At 39.8% G+C, this 24,417-nt stretch overlaps 1 protein-coding gene across 5 annotated transcripts; it reads right to left on the minus strand.

Annotated features, from left to right (window-relative positions):
• Positions 1 to 509: 509 nt before the first annotated feature.
• On the minus strand, positions 510 to 23,821 carry si:ch211-241j12.4 (uncharacterized). Of its 5 annotated transcripts, XM_054762733.1 has the most exons (20): positions 23,700 to 23,821; positions 23,446 to 23,532; positions 22,315 to 22,435; positions 22,141 to 22,243; positions 19,687 to 19,794; positions 15,884 to 16,000; positions 13,902 to 14,062; positions 13,032 to 13,178; positions 12,299 to 12,401; positions 11,795 to 11,923; positions 11,516 to 11,698; positions 10,903 to 11,153; positions 9,706 to 10,575; positions 7,828 to 7,918; positions 5,395 to 5,469; positions 3,068 to 4,036; positions 1,812 to 1,947; positions 1,653 to 1,741; positions 1,322 to 1,470; positions 522 to 667 (listed from the first exon to the last, which is right to left on the minus strand). In XM_054762733.1, the coding sequence occupies exons 1-20, from the start codon at positions 23,716 to 23,718 to the stop codon at positions 664 to 666; spliced, it is 3,912 nt and encodes a 1,303-aa protein (XP_054618708.1). In that variant the 5' UTR covers positions 23,719 to 23,821; the 3' UTR covers positions 522 to 663. The 5 variants fall into 5 exon arrangements, with proteins under 5 accessions (XP_054618710.1, XP_054618712.1, XP_054618708.1 ...); XM_054762735.1 differs by lacking the exon at positions 1,322 to 1,470 and having other exon boundaries at positions 510 to 667; XM_054762734.1 differs by lacking the exon at positions 15,884 to 16,000.
• Between the last annotated feature and the right edge of the window lie 596 nt (positions 23,822 to 24,417).

Below are 24,417 nucleotides of genomic sequence, written 5' to 3' on the forward strand. Positions count from 1 at the left end.
AAAGCGGCACACAGGCCCATATTCCACCTTTTTCACGTTTCTTCAAACCATCTTCAATAAAAGTCAATAGATTGACCAATGGGAAGACTTCAAACTGTTTCTGAATTTGACACAAGCGATGCCAGAAGCGGTGACTGCAAAAACAAAAACAACTCCTTACGTTTTGAGGCATGTTGCAAGTCATTTTATCAACCACCGAGCCAAAAACAGCTGCAATGTTCACCTTGAAATAACTTCACTTAAAATTGGATAAATATAACAATTTGACATGAAAAACATTTTGTGTCGAGTTACTTGTACACTCAACTTATTCTTATTAAGCAATTAAAGACCAGCTTTAACTGAAGTTTAGGATAACACAAACAAGAACTGTAGGGACACAGTTCTGAAGTGAAGATTCACACTAAAGGACAAACAAAAATTCAAAAAAGAAAGAAAAAAAAATGTGCATGGTACTGAACTTCCAGAAGTAAAAAACCCCCAAAAACAACCCCCCCCCCCATCCCCCAAAAACATAAAAAGGTAGTCTCTTAGAAACATTTCCTGCAGAGAGTTTGTTTCGAACATTCTTCCTGACTGATCTTTGCAGAGATGAGGCAGTCTAGTTTCCACACCATTTCTCCAAGATGCCTCAGAGTTATGGAGACCAGAGGCACGGTGTCCCTACCTTCACAGCAGCAAAACACAAAAAAGTAAACAAAATTTGATGTGGCAACAAGCAGTACACTTTACCTGAGCACAGTATGGTTTAGAAAGGCAAGAATGACAATAGCTGACTGATAAACCACCAAAGAGTGGCAATAAGTGGAATGACAGAACTGTTATACTGTACAGTCGTCCCTTGCCCCTTTGTGCTTCCATTTTTGGGGCATCACTCATGTTTTTTTCCCAAAATATATTTAAAAAACAATCCCAGTTTGGTTGAAATATGCATATTCAAGAGCATTTTACATATTTTTTTGGCCTAAATTACTTATTTACACATAAAAATGGGTAAATGAAGTAAAATAAAAATATTAGGCATTCAGAAGATTCATTCAAAGATGTTGTGATATGTAGTATTCTACACTGGTCAGTCGGTGTCAGTAATGCTACATTGATTAGAGTCTAATCAACCATTAGACAATAGTCTAATCATTAGACAATAGCCCAATGCTGACATGTCTGAATATACAGTATACTACGTCTCATCTCCAATTATGTATACTAGGCTGTTCATAGAACAACGGCTTGAAAAGAGTGACAACTCTTGTCATAGTCGCTTTGTCTTTGTGGGGGAGGGCGGGGGCGCGCACACACACAATTTCGGGTCGTGCATTACCTGAACTGCTCTGTGGTCACAGGGATAATCCAGCAGTAGGGCAACCCCCGCTGAGCCAGGACATGACTTTTGAGAGCCGCGCAACAGGTTCTCTCCATGTTCCTCTCTGTTTCCATTTGTGCAGAAGTGCACATGCAACCATCCTCTTTCTTTCAGATGTTGTGTTTGTGTTGTAAATCAATAGATCAACACAATTTAATAGATTTGGTAATTTAATTTTCTTCCACGTCAAACTACTCATTCTATTGCACACCAAGTACAAGCAGCAAGACAAATGTACCTATAAATGCATAAGCAAACAATTTACCTGCATCAAAAAAATCCCACATACCTTTTTAAGACGCACTGTGACAGTTACATGAGACGTATGGAAGTGGTGGACTGCATGAGGGAGAACATACCCCTCAATTGTAGGAAAACCTTAAATGAAAACATCAATTATGACAGCACTACACATAATGTATTTGCAGACCACAAATGCCCAAATTACCATGGTGTCTTTGTAATTCAAGAGTGAGTACTGCCTGCACGGCCGTGTAACAAACGTTGAAACGCCCAACCAGAGTCAGCAGGACTGGCTGATGCTCAACATCAACACACATGTTCCAGAATGTGTTAGGCCATATCTAAAAAGCAGACATAACACGTAAATTCCTGTGCTACTCTGGTACATAACAGGGATGGTCTGATACAATACACAGGATCAGTAGACCATATAAGACATAATACAGACTCACATGTTAGCACGGGTCGATCTATGTTCCCACCCTCACCTATGGTCATGAGGTTTGGGTCATGACCGAAAGAACGAGATTGCGGCTGAAATTAGTTTCCTCTGTAGGGTGGCTGGACTCACCCTAACAGATAGGGTGAGGAGCTCAGTCATCAGGGAGGGGCTCAGAGTAGAGCTGCTGCTTCTTCACATTGAGAGGAGCCAGTTGAGGTGGCTCAGGCATGTAGTCAGGCATGCCTCCCGGATGCTTCCCTGGTGAGGTGTTCTGCGCATGCCTAGGCCCCGAGGTAGACCTAGGACACGCTGGAGGGATTATGTCTCACAGCTGGCCTGGGAACACCTTGGTTCGAATGCCATACTCTGGCTAATATGAGCGTAAAGGTGACTACTGGGGTGTTATTTCATGTCTAGATGGCTCTAATATTAAAAATCGGATGTAGAAGGCCGCAAACAGGTTTTCTATTCTCCAACTACCAAAATATTTCATTTATAAATAAGGAATCCTACTTTACGGAAATTCATTTATCGCGGTCTGGTCTAGAATCAATTAACCGCGATAAAAGGAGGGATTACTGTATTTGTAATTGACTTCATTTAGCCATTTTATGCTTGAAAAGCTGAAAAATATTTGCTTGCCAAAACTATGTAAAATTTGTTTAAATATGCATAGACTAATAGGCTGCATTTAGCCAAGAAGCCGCATGATTAGTTAATACATATTTTAAAAATCCGGGATGAGCAAAGCTGTGAAATTCAAAGCACCATGTGGCGAGGTACGACTGTATATATAACCCCTCGGATCCAAAAGCCCAAACTATCACATAAATGCCCAACTGGAACACAGCTGAGTCAATTCGCCTAGCACTCAATATATGTTGCACAGTTTCAACAGGATTTCAACTGGCTTTTTTTTTTTTTAAATTAAAGATGACAATGTTGCCATATTGCACATGGAAGTGTTATCAAACCATCCCTATACACCAAAATCAATGTGTGTTTCTTCATCTACGTACCTGCAAAGGTACCACTAACACGGCATCTTCTTTATGGCTCATGTCAGAGGAGTTGCTGCAATCTAACCACACTTTTCCGTTCTCTCGGAGAGCATGGCCAGGATTTTCTTCAGACACGGACAAAAAAGAGTTTCTTTGTAGCGGCAAGAGATGCTTGGCCACTGCGGATTGAGGTGAACTGATCATCTCAAAAGAATGAGTGTCATGTTTGCTGAGATTGGCTCTCCATGACTGGGGCACATGAAGATGAGAGGCTCCGCCTGGGTCAAATGCACAATCTGATCTTGTTCGAAGCATTAAGAAACATTGTTGTTGATCTATAGCATCATTCTCAGCAGAAACACAGACCATAGGATAGACCATCATATTTGTAGATGGCTGACGGCAGTAAGGACTTTCACATTTTGAACGTTGATCCATATCTTGCATCCCAGTCTTCCCTTCCATACTTGAATCAGTTTGAGCAATTTCAGTCTTACCAACATCTTCCAGCACTGCTGCAGAATGTGATCTCCAGGATCTGTGGCAAAGACCTGCTGACAGCTTGTCACACACTGCTTGATTTGAATCAGTTACCCTCCAATGACTTTTAAGAGTTCTTCTCTTGATCTTCTCTTTACATTCTGGGTCCAAACTCATGTCAAAGTTGTTCTCTGCTTCTCGTTTCCAGAAATCCTCTCTGGTTCTCCTCTGTTTTTCGTTGCAGAATCCAGTTTCATGAACGTTTACCTTGTCTTGCATGATCAGGTCCTGTGTGACTTGGACCACCCTCGACTCTGTCATCAGGTTGGGCCTGTAAAAGGTTCCTTCTGCTACCACTGTGGTTTCAGTAAAACGCCCGCCTATGGATGCTTTAGAATCAACTTCTGAAGCAGATAATCTGGAGCTGCTCAAGTTCAGGAGTTCTGCATGGTCCACACAGTCTTCAAGACCAAGAAAAGCATCTTCAACCAAGTGAGTGGATGACATCTTTAAGAAAAGAACAGAAAACAATGAAATAACCTAAAAAGGAGGGTATTACAGTGGATCCTTGCACAAGCTATTCTGTACCACTGCTTAACAAACAAAAAAAATCTTTATACTTCATTGATGCATTTTCGTGAACTTTCGAAATTTCGCACTTCGTTTGGCAGTCCTTGAATGCACAGTTGTTGTGTGCTGGGACTGGTTACACAGTGATTCCAATTCCAATTCCATCGGTTCGGGATCATCTTATAGAGACTGAACCCGGCAAAATGTAACAAAATGTGTAAAGACAACCCCTTGAGGTACCGCCCATTTTAGACGATTTTTACAGATTTTTTATTTTTTTAAATGAGTTAAAAGGGTGAAAATGTGTGCTGTATAAAAAATGCGTACATGTTGAGCAGGTCTGTGGATAAGAAGCAGTGTTCAGTAGAGATAGGGGAAGGGGCTACAAGCGGAAACTACTAACACTGCGCTACATAACAAACTTTAATAAAAAAAACATATCTGTTTGCACAAAAGCAAAGCAGTTTTTGGTTTTAGATTTTGGTCCCTTAGGTAATGTACTGAAAATGAACCAAAACATGACATTAAAACCAAGGAACTGTGATTAAGGTATATTTTTACAACCCTAGTACACATTATTGCTTATCCAGGAACATGCATCATCTGAAACTACAGCCACTAAAAATTAAAGGTTATTCTTATTCGGTGTCTTTAAGGTACAGTGACGAGAAACAAGTCTAAAACTGGAGGCACCAAGAACAATTTTTAAAAATGTATTTACCAGTGTTGATGATTTTGACTTCAGTTTGACTAATACTGGCAATTTATGACATCAATCCATGAAAACTGATTTACTATTGGCGTCTGTAACGCAGTAACAGTTATGAATTAATTGCTATTTATTACTATTACAGGTAATCTGATTACTATTTCAAATGCCTTTGCAGTTAACAGTAAAATGGTGCACATTATGCACTGATATGTAGATCAACCATCTGGATGTTGCTTTAGTCGCCACTGTTCACTAATACTATTACACAGGAAGCTAAACAGCTAGTCAACAAGAGTTGTCGTCACTCACTGTCTGGAAAACACTGGCGATTTGCTAGAGCTCAGCAGTCAGCCTTAACCTCATGCAACATAACGGAATCCCAACTCTTATATATTTGAAGCTTTATCAAAAAAACTAACACAATAATTACTTTCCCTTGCCCAATGCTGGACATCAACTGTGCAGTCCTTAGTATGAGAACCCCATATGCTCTATGAGTTCACAAAAAAAAAAACATTTATTAAAACATCCCTTTTCAGATATGATGACCTCAACGTACCTGCTTACTCCATCAATAACTTACCAAACAAAAGTGCATTTCATTGTCCCACACTGGCCTGTCTTCCAGCATGATCAGGGCAAGAACCTCGTCTTCCTCCTGTAAAGCATGCATGAAAAGATGGGAATACTGGCATCGTGAGGAACTGTATTGAGCAGAATAAACTAGAGATGAAAAAGAAATGCAACTGTGCTAAATTACCATGAATTCAGCTTCAACAGTGCAACATTAGAATAGATTATGGACGAATCGTGTAAATGTAACCCTTTAAAATAAAATAAAATAAATCATGTTTTGTCTGAAGTCTGAGGGTTTTTTTCTCCCCTCAATCTACCAGTTTGATCAAGTGAGTGCCTTGTTGATTGTGTGAGTGGAGGTGATAATGAGGATTCGGAATTGGATGCTTTTAAACAGAGGGAAGCTGTCAAAGACGCTGAAGGTCAGTAGTAATTTGGTCCTGGAGTACGTGGGCATCAGCGGTACTAAAACGTACAATGTAACCCGTTTAAGTCGACAACACGTCTAAATGGGCCAACTCAGTCCTTGTCCACCACGTTCTTATTACTAAAATGTACCCATCATGTCAGTCATGGCCAAAAGTTTTGAAAATGACACATTTTGACAGTCTGCTGCCTTGGTTTTTATGATGGAAATTTGCATATACACTAGGTCCCCAATTTACGAACACAATTGGTTCCAGATGATCGTTCTTATGTTGAATTGTTCTTAAGTAGGGGAAAAGGTAATATTACCAATGATATAGGTACTAAATGTACGTGTATACATATACAGTATGTGTGTATGTACAGTATGTAAATATGAGTTTGGATGCAGTAGTAATATTAAACGAGGATAATTAATGAAAAAAAAAACAATGATATAATAATACGTAATGATAAATGTTATTTACCTTTGAAGAGGAGTAGCCGAGCATACATCGTCGTGGTGGAGGAGGAGATATTGAAAAAAAGGACAAGTCGTCATCGTCGTTAGACTCTTCTAAAAGAGGTAGTGTTCTGTGGGTGGTGTAGAATTAAGCAGGCCTATTAACTCTTCATAAACTTTAATCACACGCTCTGTCCAGGTTGTATAATTTAGCTTTACGCTGTATCTCCCCAGCATCTAACTCTTCCTCTGTTGGTCCCATTAGCTCTAACGCTGCCTCTGTTGGTCCCATTAGCAGTGTCACAGTGTCCTCTACTGGTCAAGCATGTACAGTAGCAGTATAAATACTGTTTGAGCGACTACAAGGCAAAATAAAATAAAATATAGACCAGTCAGCTTGTGTTCGTATCCGCGAATGTTCACTAGTCGGGTGTTCGTAAGTTGGGGACCTAGTGTACTCCAGAATGTTATGATGAATGGCAGTGAATTGCAAAGTCCCTCTGTCATGAAAATGAACTTAATCCCCAAAAAACATTTCCTCTGCATTTCAGCCCTGTCAAAAAAAGGACCCGCTGACATGTTGGCGATTCTGTGGTTAGCATAAGTGAGAAAGTTCACAAGGACAAAGACTGGAGATGACCATCACCCTGATTGAGTGAGAATAAAAGACTGGAAACTTTAAACAGGGTGGTGGTGCTTGAAATCTTCGTTTTTCCTCTGTTAACCATTGCCTATGAACCATGGCTTCATAGGCAAGTATAATGCTGCTAGTAAGATTGCCATTTATCGGATCATTAAGAACTTCCAAGGAGAGAGGTTCAATTGGTGTAAAGAAGGCTTCACGCAAGAAAGCCCTGCAAGCATCTGGACTGTCTCCGAAATTTGATTTAGCTGCGGGATCGGGCCACCACAAGTGCAGCGCTTATTCAGGAATGGTAGCAGGCATGTTTGAGTGCATCTGCTCGCACAGTGAAGCGAAGACGTTTGAAAGACAGTCTGATAAGAAGGGTGCAAAGAAGCCACTTCTCCAAGATAAACATCAGGGACCGACTGGTATTCTGCAACAGAGACAGTGATTGGGCTCCTGAAGACTGGGATAGAAACATTTTCCCTTATGAATCCTGTTTGATTGTTAAGGTCATCCAGAAAAAACAAAAGGTGAGCGCTACCATCAGTCCTGTGTCATGCCATCGGTACAGCATCCTGAAATCATTCATGTGTGAGGTTGTTTCTCAGCCAAGGGAGTGGGCTCACTCACAATTTTACCCAAAAAGACAGCCATGAATAGAGGACGGTACCAAAAGCAAGAACAGTTTAGTGATGAACAATGCCTTTTCTAAAGGCAAAAGTGATAACTCAGTTGCTTGGGGAACAACATAGTAACATTTGACAAAACTATCTTAAAAACACTGAAGCAGCAAACTTTGTGAAAATCAATACCTGTGCCACGACTACATGGTCAAGTGCTTTTGTCCACATAATGTAACTAACACATAATGCATGTAGTTATAGACAGTGGTTGCGGTCCCAACTGAAGGAAATACTTCCTCCTGAGTCAAATCAATCTCTTACTTCCAATATTTCAGGAGGTTGGTCCGTCTTCTCCAGCTCTAATCCTTTATGCTCTTTCATACGACAGTCCTTTATGGAGACATCAATCCCACTAGGAAAACAAAAGTTTGTCATGTGACCAACTGCAATGCACAACAATGGGCCATGATAAGTACTTTTCTGCAGTAGGATTCCTTATTTTTTAAATGAAATCTTCTAGAAGTTACAGCATAAAAAACCTGGTTATGATCTAAATACATTTAAAATTCATTAGAGCCTTTTAAACATAAAATAACAGCCCTACCGTCACCTTTACATTGGTATAACCCAATAGAATAGACATAAGAGAAAATTAAATCTAAGACATAACCACAAATCTGCTTTAGTAGACGATAATGCATTCCATTTTCTTATGCTTATCCGGGTCTGGGGGCATCTCGGTAGGGAAAGTCCAGACTTCCCGGTCCCAGGCCACCTCTTCCAGCTCAACCTGGAGGACACCAGGTTGAGCTCCCAGGCCAGCTGTGAGACATAATCCCTCCCGCGTGTCCTAGGTCTGCCCTGGGGCATTCCCGGACCACCTCACCAGGGAAGCGTCCGCGAGGCATCCAGACTAGATGCCCGAGCCACCTCAACTAGCTCCTCTCGTGAAGGAGCAGCGGCTCTACTCCGAGCCCCTCCCTGATGACTGAGCGCCTCACCCCATCTTTTAAGGAGAGTCCAGCCACCCTACGGAAGAAACTAATTTCAGCCACTGGTATTCGCAGTCTTGTTCTTTTGGTCACAACGCAAAGCTCATGACCATAGGTGAGGTAGGGAACATAGATCGACCAGTAAATTGAGTGCTTTGCCTTCCGGCTCAGCTCTCAATTCAACATGTCGATCTGGTACAGCGACTGCATTACTGCAGACGCTGCGCCAATCCGCTTGTTGACCTCACGCTCCAACCTTCCCTCACTCATGGAACTATGTAATACACTGAGATCTAATAGGCACAAAGTACTGTATATAAAAGAGAAATGGAATGCGGAACTTTAAATCAAAATCACAGAGCAAGATTGGCTAAACATGCTGAAAACGCATTATACATCCACCAGTTCGTAGACCTGGTGGGAGTTCTCCAGGAAGAATATCATAGGTTTTTTTGTCAAGGGCAAGCAATTACATTAAATAATGCTGGGTAGAAGGGTGTGGAATGGTGAATGCAGATCATTAACATCTCTTTTGGAAATGCGATGAGATATTGAATGGTGTTAATGGAAGTATTTGGATATCCGATCCCTTTGCCTTGCACGATTATATATTTGGGAAATCTATATGAAGAGAATGTAGGTGTGAAGGACATATTTGGTAGCGGGCAAAAAGGCTATAACGAGGAAACGGGGAAAGGAGGAGGCCCCTACACAGGAGCAATCGACTGCGATAGTCGAGGAAATCTGCGAGATGGAAAGGCTGACGCACCGCTTACATCTACAGGAGGCCCAATTCAAGGAAAAACTGAAAAAATGGACAATATTTACATCTAATCAGCGACAAAACAGAAATGGAACAACCAATATGCTATTGAGGAAAAAGCTCCCATGTTGGAACTTGTTTTTCTTGTGTTGTACTTGACAAAAAAAAAAAAAAAGTTCAATAGATTTTAAGCGAAAAAATAAAATAAAAATACTACCATATAAGTCAACATAGACTGACCTTTCATAGAAATAACCCCTTTGTGTCTCAAAATTATATTGATGAAAGCAGTCGACCATGTACATGTTGTCACTTTTTAGTAATAAGAACACCGTCGACCAGGACTGGAGTTGGTCCAATTAACTGTTACACAGTATAAGTACACTCTGCAGCAAAAAAAACAAACAATGAGCGAGTCTAATATCTAAACTATGACACATTTACCTATTGATGGATCCCTGATGTAGGTCATAAGAATCCCAGAGAAGAGTCTGGATTCCTTCCATGGTGCAGAAGGACTGATCTCTTCCATCTGTAATGGTGCTGGAAAGAACTTTGCAAATAGGACTGAGTTGAGGATCCCCTAAACTGACTTGTGAACCAACATTCCAATTGCAAGGTTGTGTCCTTTTCGGCTGTGTACTGCTTAATATCTCTGTCTGTGTAGGCTGGTCTCTGCACATGTTTGACTGCTTGCTCGTAATCCCAGGGTCTGAGGGACTACTAAACTCTCTCTTGCTGTTCTTCGGGATAGAGACGGAATCTTCCACATCATCTCCAGCCAAGTTCAGGTACAGATTGTTGGACAAAGCAGCTGTGTGATTCACTTTTAGTTCAAAGTTGTGGGCCTCCATTGTTTTAGGGTGGATTTGGATACCGGCCATCTTGGAGTTTCCCACAGAGTTGAAGTCCTTTTTGTGTGCTTGGTCTGTTTTGTGGGTTTCCAACCAGCTTAAAGCAGCAGAATTTCTGGAGCAAAATGAATCGAAAAGACCTAATCCCTCCCTCCCTCTGCAAGTATGCTTATTGATCTCAGCTCCAACAGAACCAGAATCAAATGAGCCGTGGTTACTCTCTGCCGACACTATTCGAGAAAATGCAGTGGGAGGAGATGCTCTCAAGACGTCAGTCTCCTTAACTTGATGGTAATTAACATCCTGGACATGCTCACTTGTGATGTTTGTCGTTTGGCTTTCGGAGAACTTTCGGACATGTCGGTGCTGCAATAACTCGTATTGCCATTTCAGTGCCAGTCGTAGGTGGCCAACACTCACAGGGCTGGAAGAAACCAGTAGTTCCCTGAGGGTCATGCACCTGAGGAATAAAAAAAAAAAAGAAAAAAAAAGAATGATGACCATCAAGACTGTCCATTCATCAAAACTAGAATAAATGCAACAACTGAGCACTCAGTGCGTACGTAATTTATGTAAACCCGGAGGCATTTCGCTTGAAAAAGATGTTCAATATAAATACCACTTTTCTGTGCATGTACAGTACACGGTCTACATGGATGATCTGTGTGTCAAAGGAAAGGTTCAATATAAATAACTTTTATGGCTGACTACATGTTTCTGCTGTGTGGTGATTTTCATTGCCTTAAAAAAAAAAAAAAAAAAAAAAATGCCAACTTGCTGATCTTACCTTTGAGAAATCTGCTTGCCTGCCTGCTGAAGCTCATCATCAGGAACCATTTTAGACAGATGGGCCAGATGAAGTAGTGCTTCTAAATGTGGAGGGGGGTTCTTTTTCAGGAACAAAGACAGCTTCCACTTCCATGCAGGTATAGTTTCATAGTTCCTTTGCCGTCGCATGGACATTTCATCCACTTCCATGTCTGACAGAAGCTCCTGCAGGATGTTCTCAGAAAGAACACGACTGTACCAGTTTTGGGCCTAAAAATATAACATTAAAAGGTCATCTGAGGTTATACAGTAGTGCATCACATTCCCACAATTCTGGAAAACATGCACACAGTATTGGAAAAACCTTTTCAAGTGTAACCAATAACCCCTTCATATGTTTACCTGACACTGACATTTCAGGGACGCCATATCGAGGGATAGTCACATGACAACCACTCCAAAATGTTTCCTATGTCACTTAAGGACTTAATGAGTTATAGTAAAGCACAAAGCTGTTTAGGACACATTTAGAGGCTCCCTATGAATTAAAATCATACACATCACTAATTGTGTACACTGAGAAAAGTCAGAATAAACCTTTGTAAACGTCTTTAAAAAAATTGTAACGTTACATTGTGGTAGTGACGATAGTAGCAGGAAACGGCTCTTAGGGTTTGTAGAATGTACTGCACAGAAAAGTGGAGCTTTTCCTTGCGTCTCTCCAGATCCAGAATCCATGGCTCCCTGCGGTCACTGTCCAATGGCAGCATCTCAGCGAGTGTCTGCATCACATCTTCAGCACAGCACACAAGATCCTTGGCAAAGTGATTTGGATCAACAAAAAAAGACATGTATTCAAGAGTACTGCATGTTGGACACGCAAATGTAAAATAAAATCGAGTTCAAGTTACCATGGCAGGGGCGTGAACAGATGTCTTAAATTCAGTCACCAACTTCCCTGCCATTGCAGCATCCTTGGCAATCTCTACTTTGTATGACGGGAGTGTGTTTTGCAGTAGACACTCAATCTTTTCCATGATCTGCACAATACAGGTGGGGTGGAGGGGGTGGGGAGTAGAAACTGACTGGACTCTTAGGAAGTGTAATTATAGTGTATACAGTATATAGTGTAAACAAAGAATAATAAATATTAATAATAATCATAAAGTGTAAAGGTGTTATTTCATGTCTACAGGGCTCCAACGTTAAAAAACCTATTTAGAAAGTCAGACAGGTTTGCTGTGCTCCAAATATGAAAATACTCTATTTAATAATATTGAATCCTACTTGGTGGAAATTCACTAAACACGATCGTGTCTGGAACCAATTAACCGCGATAAATGAGAGACGACTGTACTAGCATATCTTGCAGGCGTCACTACCTGTGTGTGATGCATTGACCTTAGCAAACTCACCAGCTGTGCTTCCTCTCGCAGCTGGAAAACCTTTAACAGGTGACGAGGATGAGAAAAGGCCTGCTGCCACAACTGGTCCACTACATCCGCAGCTGCAGTTAGCCTGTATGAGACATAAGATCGTAGATGACTCGTCACATCATTGCGCTTTAGTTGGTTGGCAAAGGCTCTTTGCTGCCTGTGTAAATTTCAATTAAATGTTTTTCTTGCTGTACCCAACATGATTATTAAGCTTGTATTGGCAAGCTATGTACAGTACATGACTCTTGCATTTGTACATTTTTCAAACTTTCAACTTATTTTGGCTGAATGAATATAGATGAAATTGGCCATGGGAGGAGCTGGTTAATGATGTCAAGAGAGTTGAGAGCACAGTGCAAGAAGGAAAGCATTAGTCAGACACTTTGCTGTCGAAGATTGAGATCCTGCAGTGCCACCGAGGTCCCCCTGCTCAAGAAGACATGTAGAGACACGTCTGAACATTTGACAATAACAATGACTCACACAAGGCTTGGGATAGTTTTACTTTGGGGCTCTTTCTCTGCTAAGGGGACAGGAAAACTTCACCTTCACCACCAAACAGACAATTTTCTTGATGTTTTTGAGTTGGTATGAATAACTGTACAAAGAAACTGCAATCACATCTCTTATATCTAGGGCCCCAAGTTGATGTTTTTATGACTGGGGGGGTTTCCCTTCACAGACTAGGTGGGTTATTCCAGGTTCACAGCACCTTTGGAAGTTCTGTAGCATATCACGAGTGGTATGCGTGAATACTGCAGTGCCAACCATGGCGTGATAGTGCGGCTCCTTCTCTGGATGTTGAAGTTTCACCACCAGCCTTCCACAGTGCCTCAGCAAGTCATCCAGCCTCAGGTCACTGTGTGCACAAACACCAAATGACAGTTGCAATTGAACAACTGCAATGCAATGCTATTTAGCATTGTTCTGCAATATAAACAGCATTTCACGGTATATAGTGAAACCCGTGTAGGTCCACATCCCTCGGATTGGCTGACATGTCGACATAAGCAGTTGTAGACATAACCAAATATAGACATTGCTTATAGATAGATACACTGAGTTTGTCCATAGACATTTGGACAATGGGTGACAGAGGACTTTTCAACCTACGTTTGCCAGTTTTCCTCCATTTGAACAAAACTGAAACGTGTATTTTGGTAGTTGTGAAAAAGGGGATGAAAGAATGGCTGAGAACCCGAAAGAGGAAAGGACCTTGGCTGTGGCCCCTCTTTCTATGTTCAGTTTGACTAATTTTGACATAACCACACATTTGCTTTTTGCAAAAAAAAAACATGCTAGCAATAACTATGACAACACATACTTTTTAGTAATAAAACGTTCACTATCCATTGCTCACTGAAGTTATGAGTACATCTGCTGGTCACATTGGGTATTACAGTATTACTGTTTAACTGCATATAGACAATAAACGGACTACAGTAGTTTGTTAGACGCACTGTTTGGCGGCAATACTTTTCGTTGAAAACCGAGTCCTATAAAAACCGAGGTTCCACTGTACAAATGTGCAATCAAGATGGAGACTGTGCTCTCAATCAGGGAAAAAAAATGATTGACTGACCTTCTGAGCTGATGGAATTTGGCTTCATTGAAAGAGCAGAACTGATGGAGGTCTCTGAAGGTGGTGGGCAAGGGCAACCTGCACAGAGCCCGCATGCTAGCAATGCATAATGGCATCCTCTTTACCACGGAAATAAACTCCTGGACAAAAGTGTCAATCTCCTGCAGGGACAAGCACAGGGCCAAAGTCACTTTGATGTCAACAAAACTGAGAAATGCACGACTCTTTAAAAAGGAAAACTACTGCCCACGCGAAACATGAACACGTCTCTCTTTTCTGTGCGTTCTAAAGATATAAAAACAGATAAAAAGACGCAGCTAAGAATGCACACGTAAACACTTATTCTGTCTATAAAACCTTCTGGGGAAAAAAAAAGTGCCAACAATGCTCCATTTACATATAAATGTGATGTGCATATTAACCAAAAAACAGCGACATTGTTATTTTTTACATTGTTACGTTGACCTACTCTACTGGCATAGTGAATCCCATTCCATGTGTACATGGATCACCTTACATTATCGTTCATCAATGATGAGCAGCTATACATTTTATACTTTAAAAAGGTGTTTAAATGTGTGAGGCATATTTACAGATTAAACCCAGGATTGTGCGGTGAGTGAACAATGGCGATTGAAGAGAGATGGGGAGGGTTCTGGAGCTGAATCTAATCTAATAACTGTCACTTTTATCGCAAATGTTGATCCAAAATCGGAGGAGAACGTCAAGCTACCTGGAAGGTTTGGAGGGGGAGGAGAAAGCTGTGTGCCCCCCCCCCAAAAAAAACTTTTTATGGGCATCTCAATGTTTCAAAGTTTTTGCCATTCGCAGGTGGTCTTGGAAGGCAATGCCTCATCGACTGCACTTCCAGCTACTCAGCATTACAAGCATTTCTTCATGTTTTGGCTGTTTTGCTTTTACCAGGACTGTCAAAAATAGCATCTTAACGCCGGTAACTAATTTATTTCATTTATTACATGATCGTTTTTAGCGTAATTAACTCTTACGCATCAAGTCAAGCCACACCTCTGTTATGACAAGACTGAAGCATAGTGTAGTGTCCCCACACAGTCACACAGAGTCTGACGATCTTTTTTAACTTTAATCTGAGCTGAACACAACAGCAGCACAATCCAAAACCATATATGTATCTCCAACTCAACCCCGTCTGTTGTCCCTTCGTTCTCAGAACGACACTTCCTCATCGGCACTAGACAAACGTGATGTGCATTCACGGACACTCAGAACATCACAATAACGTCTTTATTACCAGTGTATGTGTGGTCTAAATAAAGACAAACAATAAGTGGATATTCTTATCACTCCCTAATGTAACTCTTACTGCAGAACAACAATTTGAAGCATTTAAGTATGCTAGGAAATCCCACAAAATGAATCTACACTTAAAACGTGAATTCATCCTAAATTACTTGATGTCTTTGAATGCAACTCTTCGTGGCTCGTAATAACGCGGTAAAAGTGTATCAAATAATGTGCTACTAAAGAGACTAGTGTTAGGCACATAGATTTTCATACACGTGTGGTATCTTTTAGCTCGAGTTAAAATGTTCAGCTCATTTGGAGCTGTTAATGCATACAAATACTGTATGTATGTGTGTGTGTGTGTGTGTGTGTGTGTGTGTATATATATATATATATATATATATATATATAATTGTGTGCTGTCATTTATCTTTTTGTGCATAAAATACCGTAAAAATTGACATTTCACACATAAATGCAAAAGGTGATTAAATCATGACTAACTTGAAGATTAATTTTATTAAAATTTTTAATAATTTGTCAGTCCTAGTTTTTTCCTCGAGAGTATGTTTTGCATTAGCCATTTAAATTCATCTGTCTTGGGTGCGATGCCATCTGTTAAGGATTTTCATCCAATTCACAAATCACATTCTGTAGTTATTCGACAAGATTACACATCACACATGAATTCCTCAAATTTATATTTTTCGAATCCGTACCTTAATGAAAGGAACCCAGCTCTGATGGCAATAAGTAAGGGAGCCTCCCAGCCATGTTGGCAGCTGGCTTCTGTCAATATAGTCACTAAGATCACACTCCTCATTCAAGAGGACAACCTATTAAAAAAAAAAAAGTTATGATTATGAAATTGTATGTATGGTTGAATATGGGCTACTAGTCAAAAAACTGATATTTAAGCAAATGTTACGTGTTTGTGTCTAAATTAAGCATTGTCAAGCATAAAAATGACTACAGTAAAATACAAAAATATAAGCGTTCAAAGACATGATATGTGATATACAGTATGTATGATAAACTACACTGGTCACTAGGTGTCAGTAATGTTACTGTCATTTTGGTTTACACCAGACTTGATCACCGGAACAACAGGTTTTTATTGCAGGTTTGAATGATCTCAACAGGCACAAAAAAAACCCCAAAAACATTTTTCGGCTGTCACCCATGCAAAGCTAAAACTCAACTCTGAACCCTCGACATCACTTCCTGTCTGCCTCTCTTTCAGGTCCCATAGGGAACACAATTATAGTAACACACACAAGCCTTATGTCTTATTTACTCTTATTATGTCTACTATATTAAGTAATAGGAGTGTAAAGGTGACTATAGGTGTTATTTCATGTGTAGATGTCTCTAATAATGTTAAAACCCGTATTTAGAAGGTCATAAACAGGTTTTCTATGTCCTAACTACAAAAATATTCCATTTATGAATAAGCAATCCTACTGTGCAGAAATTCACTAATCACAGCCGGATCACGAACCGCGATTAAACGGGGAACTACTGTATACTGGGGGTGTCACCAGACACGAGACCATGCATGAGATTGGGTCCACGAGAACAAGTTGAGGTAAAATTTTAACATTAATTTTAAGCAAAGTGCAAAGTTCCCCTTAAAAGGGTCTATACAGGCAACTTCTGTGTCAAGTGTGTGGCTGACACACGTACACGATACTTGAGTACCATCTAGTGATTCAAATATGAATTACACCTCATAACATTTCATGAAGAAATGGTCTTAAAAAATGTTAGATGATGATCCATCCATTTTCTATGCCACTTCTCATTAGGGTTGCAGGGGTATGCTGGAGCCTATCCCAGCTGACTTTGCAGCACAATTTTAGGCCAAAATTTGTTATTATGACAGGCCTACTCATGATAGTATATAATAATAATAATAATAATAATAATAATAATAATAATAAAGGGTTATTCAAAAAGAACTAACCTATTTCATTACGCAATATGTTATTAAGGAAAAGCAATAGAAAACTCCATCTAAGGCACAAGTATTCTACTCATGAAGTTTTATTTCCTGTCTTACAAATGTGGCCAGCACCTGCAGCACGGGAAACATCAATGCATAAAAGAATTCCTCCCAGACGTATCAGCATATCAATCCACTGAGTTATTATTCAGTGTTTAAGGTCATCAAAGTTAATGGGTGGAAAATTTAGAAAACTATTTTTAAATGGTCACTGACTCATTCCATGATGATTCTTGAGAACTGAAGCAACGCGCAATGAAAGCTGTTCATGTACTGTATATCATAGTAATGCAGTATTTCCTTAATATATCTTTCATGCCATAAAGTTGCGGAATTTGGGTTTGAGACATGTATTTTCTCACAGGCAATTCTTATTGTCTGTCAAACGTTTGCAGCATTTCTGGAAATGCTGGCTTTTCAATAGGGGTGATAGCATTAATATTTCCAACTCATAGTTTAACAATGCCAGCTCACCGTTTTTGTCTCAACCATTTGTCTTTGTTTATATACCTCAGGGCTGTCCAGCTTTCTTATTTATAATTTCTGCAAAAAATAAAAAAAATTATAATTTTTTTTTTAAGTTACACATACTGCATATTTAAAAGACAAATCTTTTTTTTTTTTATTAGCTACGAGTATCAACAGTTTAGCTTTTTCTGTTAAATTATGCCTTTTTGCTCCATTTTTACATTTTGCTGCGTTTCGTGTTTATTTCTGCAATAAGCTACATTCCACAGACGACACCTGGGCCATACTTTGGACACATGCACATTTCACCAGGAGAGTGTTGCCAGGTGATTGTCCAAGCTGTGCCTTCTTGGCTCTGTCGCTGGTTGGGTTACACTGTGGAGGGGTTTATGCAGCTTTCAGAATCAGAGGTGGAGCTCCTCCCCCGCTGGTCTGCGCGGTGGATACATCACCTTTGTTGCCCACTTGTATTTAATGACCAAATGTATGATGTAAGAAACACTTCCAGTCTATCACTTTTAACGCACACCCTTACTCGCTAAATATAGCGACAACGTCGTTAAATTGCCAACACTGCTTTCTTCTTCGTATGAGGTGTGTTATGAAGTGGAGTTGGAGTCGCCACAGTACCAAGTCACACCTGGCTTTCATTTCTTCTACTAACTTGCAGCATTAGTAACCAACTTCCACCAGCGATTGTCGGTGCTTGTAAAGTTGGTGCTCAGCCAAATGTAAAACTGCTTGGTGATTAAGGGTGCAGACAAGTACAAACATCTACGTGTTCTGATTTGACAAATCTTAAGTTTATAGAATTACAACAGCATCTGCTTGGACATTAAAACGGCGTGTGGTGCACAATGAGGTGATATACTTCGGAATCATGGCAGATGAAATGCAAGTTATTAATTTCATTGTCTTTATCAAACTTTTTCATGTCACAAAATGACGATGCCCAAACAGGCTGAAATTGACATCAGATTGTGTCTTATACTCAACAGGAACAATGAGTATTTGATAGTGTAGCACACGACACACACAGCTAGCAGCCCCGCCTCTCCCCACTGGGATGAAGCGACTTAATGAGGAGGGTTCACTCACTCCATTCCGCTAGAGAACCATACAGTAACACCTACTGTAGGTGTTGAGACAAATGCACAGTTGAAAGCTCTTGGCATCCGGCTTGTTTGGTAGAGAGAGAGGAGGAAAACAAACACACCGGCCTTGATATCTCAATATATCAAGTTAGTTTTTAATTTATTGTGCGTATTAACTGATTTGATTGTCGTGACAGGCCTAATGCTGACGCTGGGAACACAGAGGTAGGTTGGATTGCAAGGTTTCTAGTGTGCGTAAAGCACTTAAAGTGCGTTTCCAAAAATGCCTCGCTCATTAACACTTCAACATTACTGAATTATCATTCATAGTAGAGATGTCATAGTTCACAGTCTAATCGGCTTCTGGCTGCCCTGTTCTCGCAGGACAGTTTTTCTTTCTTTTTTGTCACATTTTAATCCTGCAAAATCTCGTGACACCCCGGTTAAGTAATCCTTTTTTAACCACAAGCTTTTAAAACTTGTGGCTCTAACCGAGTGGTAAGGCAATAACAGAGACTTTTCCAAGTGACGCCAGGTGAACACGTAGTAGTTGCCGTCGGGTACATGGGATTTTCACAGAATGGTGCTGTGGCTTTATGTCGGCCGGCTTCTTATTCAGGTTGAAAAGCACAGCACTTCCAACCAGGTACCGTGGTAATTAGAACAACTTCATTTAACAGCAACACAGCAAAGAAACGCTTTATTGGAAACTCACAATCCTACAGCGTATATTTGCTTAGAAAAGCCAATATATCAAATTACTTGACTGAATTTGATAAGTTTTTGCCACAACGTAATTACGTTGTGAGTACAGGTGGAAAATAACATCTAAAATTTCAAGCCTGGCGAAGAATTATGCTGATATAAATACTAAACAATGGTGATTAATAATAATAGCAGCATTCACATGCAGCAATTAGGCTCCTAGGGAAAAAAAGGAGTGTGCTTGTCTCACCTTAAAAGTACAGTGAGTCTGTGGAAGCAAGATCTTCTGCAGCGACCTCACAACCTCTTTCCTTTTGGGCTGAACCATATATACCGTGTTGACGGTCCTCTTGGCATTCTATGACGAGAAGGAAAATTGTGTAAAAATCAGCACGAACAGTTACAGTCCTAAGCTAAACAAATAGAAAGCTTAATGATTTTTCCATAGTAATTCTGAATGCTTATCCTCGTGGTGCTTATAAGCGTGGATGAAACGTTACATTAACACTTTTTCCTGTAATACACTATAAATACCAAAATGCCTTTAACTGTGCTTCAAATCCACACCTGTTGTAACTTGTACTGCTTAAAATGGCCATAACAATCTTCGTGTTACAACTTTCCTCCACTAAATGATTCATACTGTACAAAAAGGGGAGAAAAAAAAAAAACTAGTTACAGGGATGCAGCAGAAAAGGTCACTTTTGTTCTTTTTAGATAACTTGTTTCCTTTCATTATGTCATTCAAGCCGGGTAATCCGGTTTCCTCCCACATTCCAAAAACATGCATGTTAGGTTAATTGGAGACTCTAAATTGTCCATAGGTATGAATGTGAGTGTGAATGGTTGTCTATATGTGCCCTGCGATTGGCTGGCGACCAGTCCAGGGTGTACCCCGCCTGTCGCCCGAAGTTAGCTGGGATAGGCTCCAGCACACGCCCGCAACCCTAAAGAGGAGAAGCGGTATAGAAAATGGATGGATGGATGGATGGAATCCAAGCGTGAGGTTGAATAAAGCCTATTACGGTAGTCACAAAATATGCAAATTCTACCTATTTTTTGCCTAAATGACGCCATTTTCATGCATTAAAAAAAAAAATCACTAAATGAAGTAAAATACAAATACAGTATAAGGCATTCTGAAAACGCATTCAAAGACACTGTGATGATATGTAGTATTCTACACTGGTCACTAGGTGTCAGTAATGTTACCTTGATGAGACAATAGCCACCGCCGAACGTACTGTTGTCCACAATTCGGAAGTGAAAAAAGGAACTCACTCAATGCTAACATGTGTGTCTATATTAGGTCTTATTTTTGTCTTACGTCCACGTCCGAAAAAGCACTGAAACATGTGAGCACTAGTCTTAGTCTTAAATGGCTTATTTTGTGATTATATCTATTATATTGGGTAATGGGAGTGTAAAGGTGATCGTAGGAATGTTCTTTCATGTCTAGAGAGCTCTAATAATGTTGAAAAGTGTATTTAGATGGTTGTAAAAAGCTTTTCTATGCTCCAACTACGAAAATATTCAATTTATAAATAAGGAATCCGACTTCGCGGAAATTCACTTATCGCGGTCAGGTCTGGAACCAATTAACAGAGATAAACGAGGGATTATTGTATGGTGGTCACATTATGGAGACTTCCTACACTCTAATAAGCCTGTCTCTCCCTCCTTTGCAACGCCCCATCCAGTGTGCAAGACAACCACAGGGATAAAAAGGAATTGTACTTTTTTTTTTAATTACGATTTCCTTTAATTAATTCTTATGACGTATTTACTGTAATGTTTTTATCACTGTATTTTAGATGTCCTTCATGTGTTCTGTAAAAAGAGTGAGTGACTTCGGTGTTGATTCAGGTGAAATTAAGTATAAGTTCCAACTTATCACTGTTTCAACAAAACTCATACATAGACTGAGGACCTCCTGTATTCATGTCCAGTAATCCCTCATTTATCATTAGCTCGCAGCAGACTGTCACACCCACGGTGTAAGAAGGAGAGGTTCCGCAGGTCCTTCATACCGACCGCTGTCAGGCTCTACAACACCTGCACCACCTGAACCATGTTGTATTCACTATGTCACTATGTATTCTTTACTTGCGTATCTTGCTTGCTGCTGTAAAAAGTGAATTTCCCTGCTGTGGGATTAATAAAGTACAATACAGTACAATATAATACTTCCTGTGGTGGCCATTGTAACATTACTGACACCAGGAATACTACATATGAACTCAAAGTCTTTGAATGCATCTTCTGAATGCCTTATTTGTTTGTTTTTTTTAGTTCAATTAGCTATTTATATGGTTGAAACTGCTTACTTTCGGCAAAAAAATACATAAAACATGCTTAAACGTGCATATTTTTGGACTAATGATAGGCCGTATTCAACCATTAAAAAGGCACAATTTATTAATGAATATACTTTTGAAAAAGCGTGACAGCGTGAACCCCTGCAAAATTCCAAACAACATGGCGTGGGATTACTGTACTATATTCTCAGAACTGTGGCTGTAAGTATGTCCTTTCACATTCTACTTGTTTTGCATCATTTACATGAATACTAATTCAACGCATTCATTTTATCCATAAAAGTAGTTGTTTCTGTTTATTTGCCAAATAAATAACATTGGAGTTTTACACAAGGTTTTCAAAGCCTATTGAAATTTGGTGAAGGAGTAAGAAGATCCAACCATACCTCGAGCAGAAGCAAAATGTCTGCAATGAAGTTGGCTGTAAAAAGGCAAGCATTGCTAAGGTCGGCCACCACCGACAACAAAGTGTCCCTATGATGCTGCTTCCTGTCAAGACAACGTTATTGTAATCTCATATTGCAATTCTCACAGAATAAAAATAAAATGCCTCAACATACTTGTAAAGACAATGGAAGTATTTGATGAAATCCACCACCTCTCCCTTGCTGAGTTCAGGGAGTCTTGCATGCCCATCCACCGGGAACACAAACAAGGGGCAGCCATGAGGGTCAAAAGCACCTGGACACCAAAGTTAGAAAAGATTTGGTGGAGGCCACACCAGCTAACAACGCATTTATCTTAAATATTATAATATAAACACTACTAGACTTACATCATTCATAGTTTCATAGGCCTAAGTCACCTAACAATAAAAAGGACCGTCGTGAGACAGGTTAGTTTTACCCTACTGATGATGTGTTGTTGCAATAACATAACATTTAGTTCCTTAAAGCTGTATTATAAGCTATACTACACACGCTCTGTGGTAATGTTTTAATGCAGAAGACGACAAATCAAGGAAGTATGTTATTTTTCCCCAAAATATGGCAATTTTCAGCTTCTTATTAAAAGAAATGGAAAATTAAATTCTAAACTAGGCGTTTTCTAAAAGGATTTTTTTTTCCTCAAACTTTACAGATGAGTACTTTGTGAAAAGTGCGGAAGGATAGCTTATGTGTGAATGAAAAATTTACCAATAATTATTTCATTTAAAAGGCATTTCCAAATTCCTTATCCTTTCTTAAAGTCCCAAAAATAATATCGCTTAGTCTTGGGGAAAATCCAGTAGTGCCACAGAGCTTAACAGTACATAAATTTATAAACTAAATGTCATGTAGTCTCAATATCTCCATAACAAAATTAACGAATGTTTTTATCAATAATGCCCGAGAAATTCTTCTGAAGTGTAAACAGCGAGAAGTTTAAAAACACTGGTGGCAAGTGTCCAGCACTGCGCACTCACTATGTTGCCCATTCTGAGTGCAACATCCGGGTACAGAAAGCGCACTACATTTTGCTGTTCTGTGTGAACGCACTTACGCACTCGAAAGTTTAAGTGCAAGTACGGAGGAGCGCGAATTGAGACAGCCAACGTGCAGACCTACATTATTTTTGTTGATTGTAGTAAAATACATTTGTATACCGGGTTGTGTGAAACTCCAATCACGGACAGATTGTGGCAGAAGGTTTTATAAATGCAGCCAGCTAAGCCAAAATGCGCATGGAGATTTCTTTTAACAGATACTAACCTGGGAAGAGAACAGCTCCAGAGTAAAGTACGTGGTCTGCAGGCAGCGACGGGTAGGGAACACAATCCTGGACTGAATCCTGGGTGTCTACAATTGTTGTGGAGGGATAATTAAGTTACTTTGAATTTACAATTTTCAGCAAGCAATCCAAAATGGCGCCCGTCTATTAAACACGAGCTACTAATGACTATGAATGTTTGATTATAAAATAAGCACGTTGCAATTATGTTTAACGCCTTCAGATATATCTCTACCTGTTGCCTGTCGCCGCATTTTTATTTTGTCATTTGCAGGATTTCGCTTTTTCTTGATTCCTCTTGCTAATCGGCTGCAAACTGTCCATTAATTAAGTGGCTAGCTGTTCCTCTTCTTTTTTGGTATTTATTGACGGTTGGCAAACCAGCAATTGGATGCATTACCGCCCCCTACACGGGACGGGCGGGTTCTCAATTTTATTTTCATCATGTTTTTTTTGTTTGATTTGAATGAGAGCCTATTGTTGTTTTTGCTTTTGTTTAGTTATTTTGCACTATTCACTTTATTTAGTTAAAAAATGTAATATAATGTAATTGATATAATTGAAATCATCGGTAGGCTTATTTTGTTGATGAAAATATTTGTTGCTTTCCAAAAATCTTAGTTTGCATGTGTTTTATTCTGATTATAATCATACAAAATCATTTGATGAAGTATCTGTATACTTTACTCTGTAAATTTGCAGTATCACCCACTCCTACTCCTCCACCAGGAGGTTGTAAGGTCAGTCCGTATCTGGCATGACCACCATTTGCCTCAAATACCATACACGCAGATCCAGAGCATCCCAAACATGCTCAATGGGTGACATGTCCGCAACTGGGATGTTTTTAGCTTTTTGCAGATGGAGTGGCACATGGTGGGGGTGGGGTTATGGTATGGGCAGGCATATGTTGCAGACCATGAACACAGATGCATTTTATTGATGGCATTTTG

Source organism: Dunckerocampus dactyliophorus, chromosome 19 (genome assembly GCF_027744805.1).
Source record: "Dunckerocampus dactyliophorus isolate RoL2022-P2 chromosome 19, RoL_Ddac_1.1, whole genome shotgun sequence".
Classification (NCBI taxonomy): domain Eukaryota; kingdom Metazoa; phylum Chordata; class Actinopteri; order Syngnathiformes; family Syngnathidae; genus Dunckerocampus; species Dunckerocampus dactyliophorus.

Bases quoted from the DNA above. Each gene is read 5' to 3' on its own strand.
- si:ch211-241j12.4 (XM_054762733.1), bottom strand. The intron at 10,576-10,902 runs GTAAGATCAGCA...TTTATTCCTCAG, and splicing joins GGCAAGCAGATTTCTCAAAG to GTGCATGACCCTCAGGGAAC. The intron at 1,471-1,652 runs GTATGTGGGATT...AACATCTGAAAG, and splicing joins TCACAGTGCGTCTTAAAAAG to AAAGAGGATGGTTGCATGTG.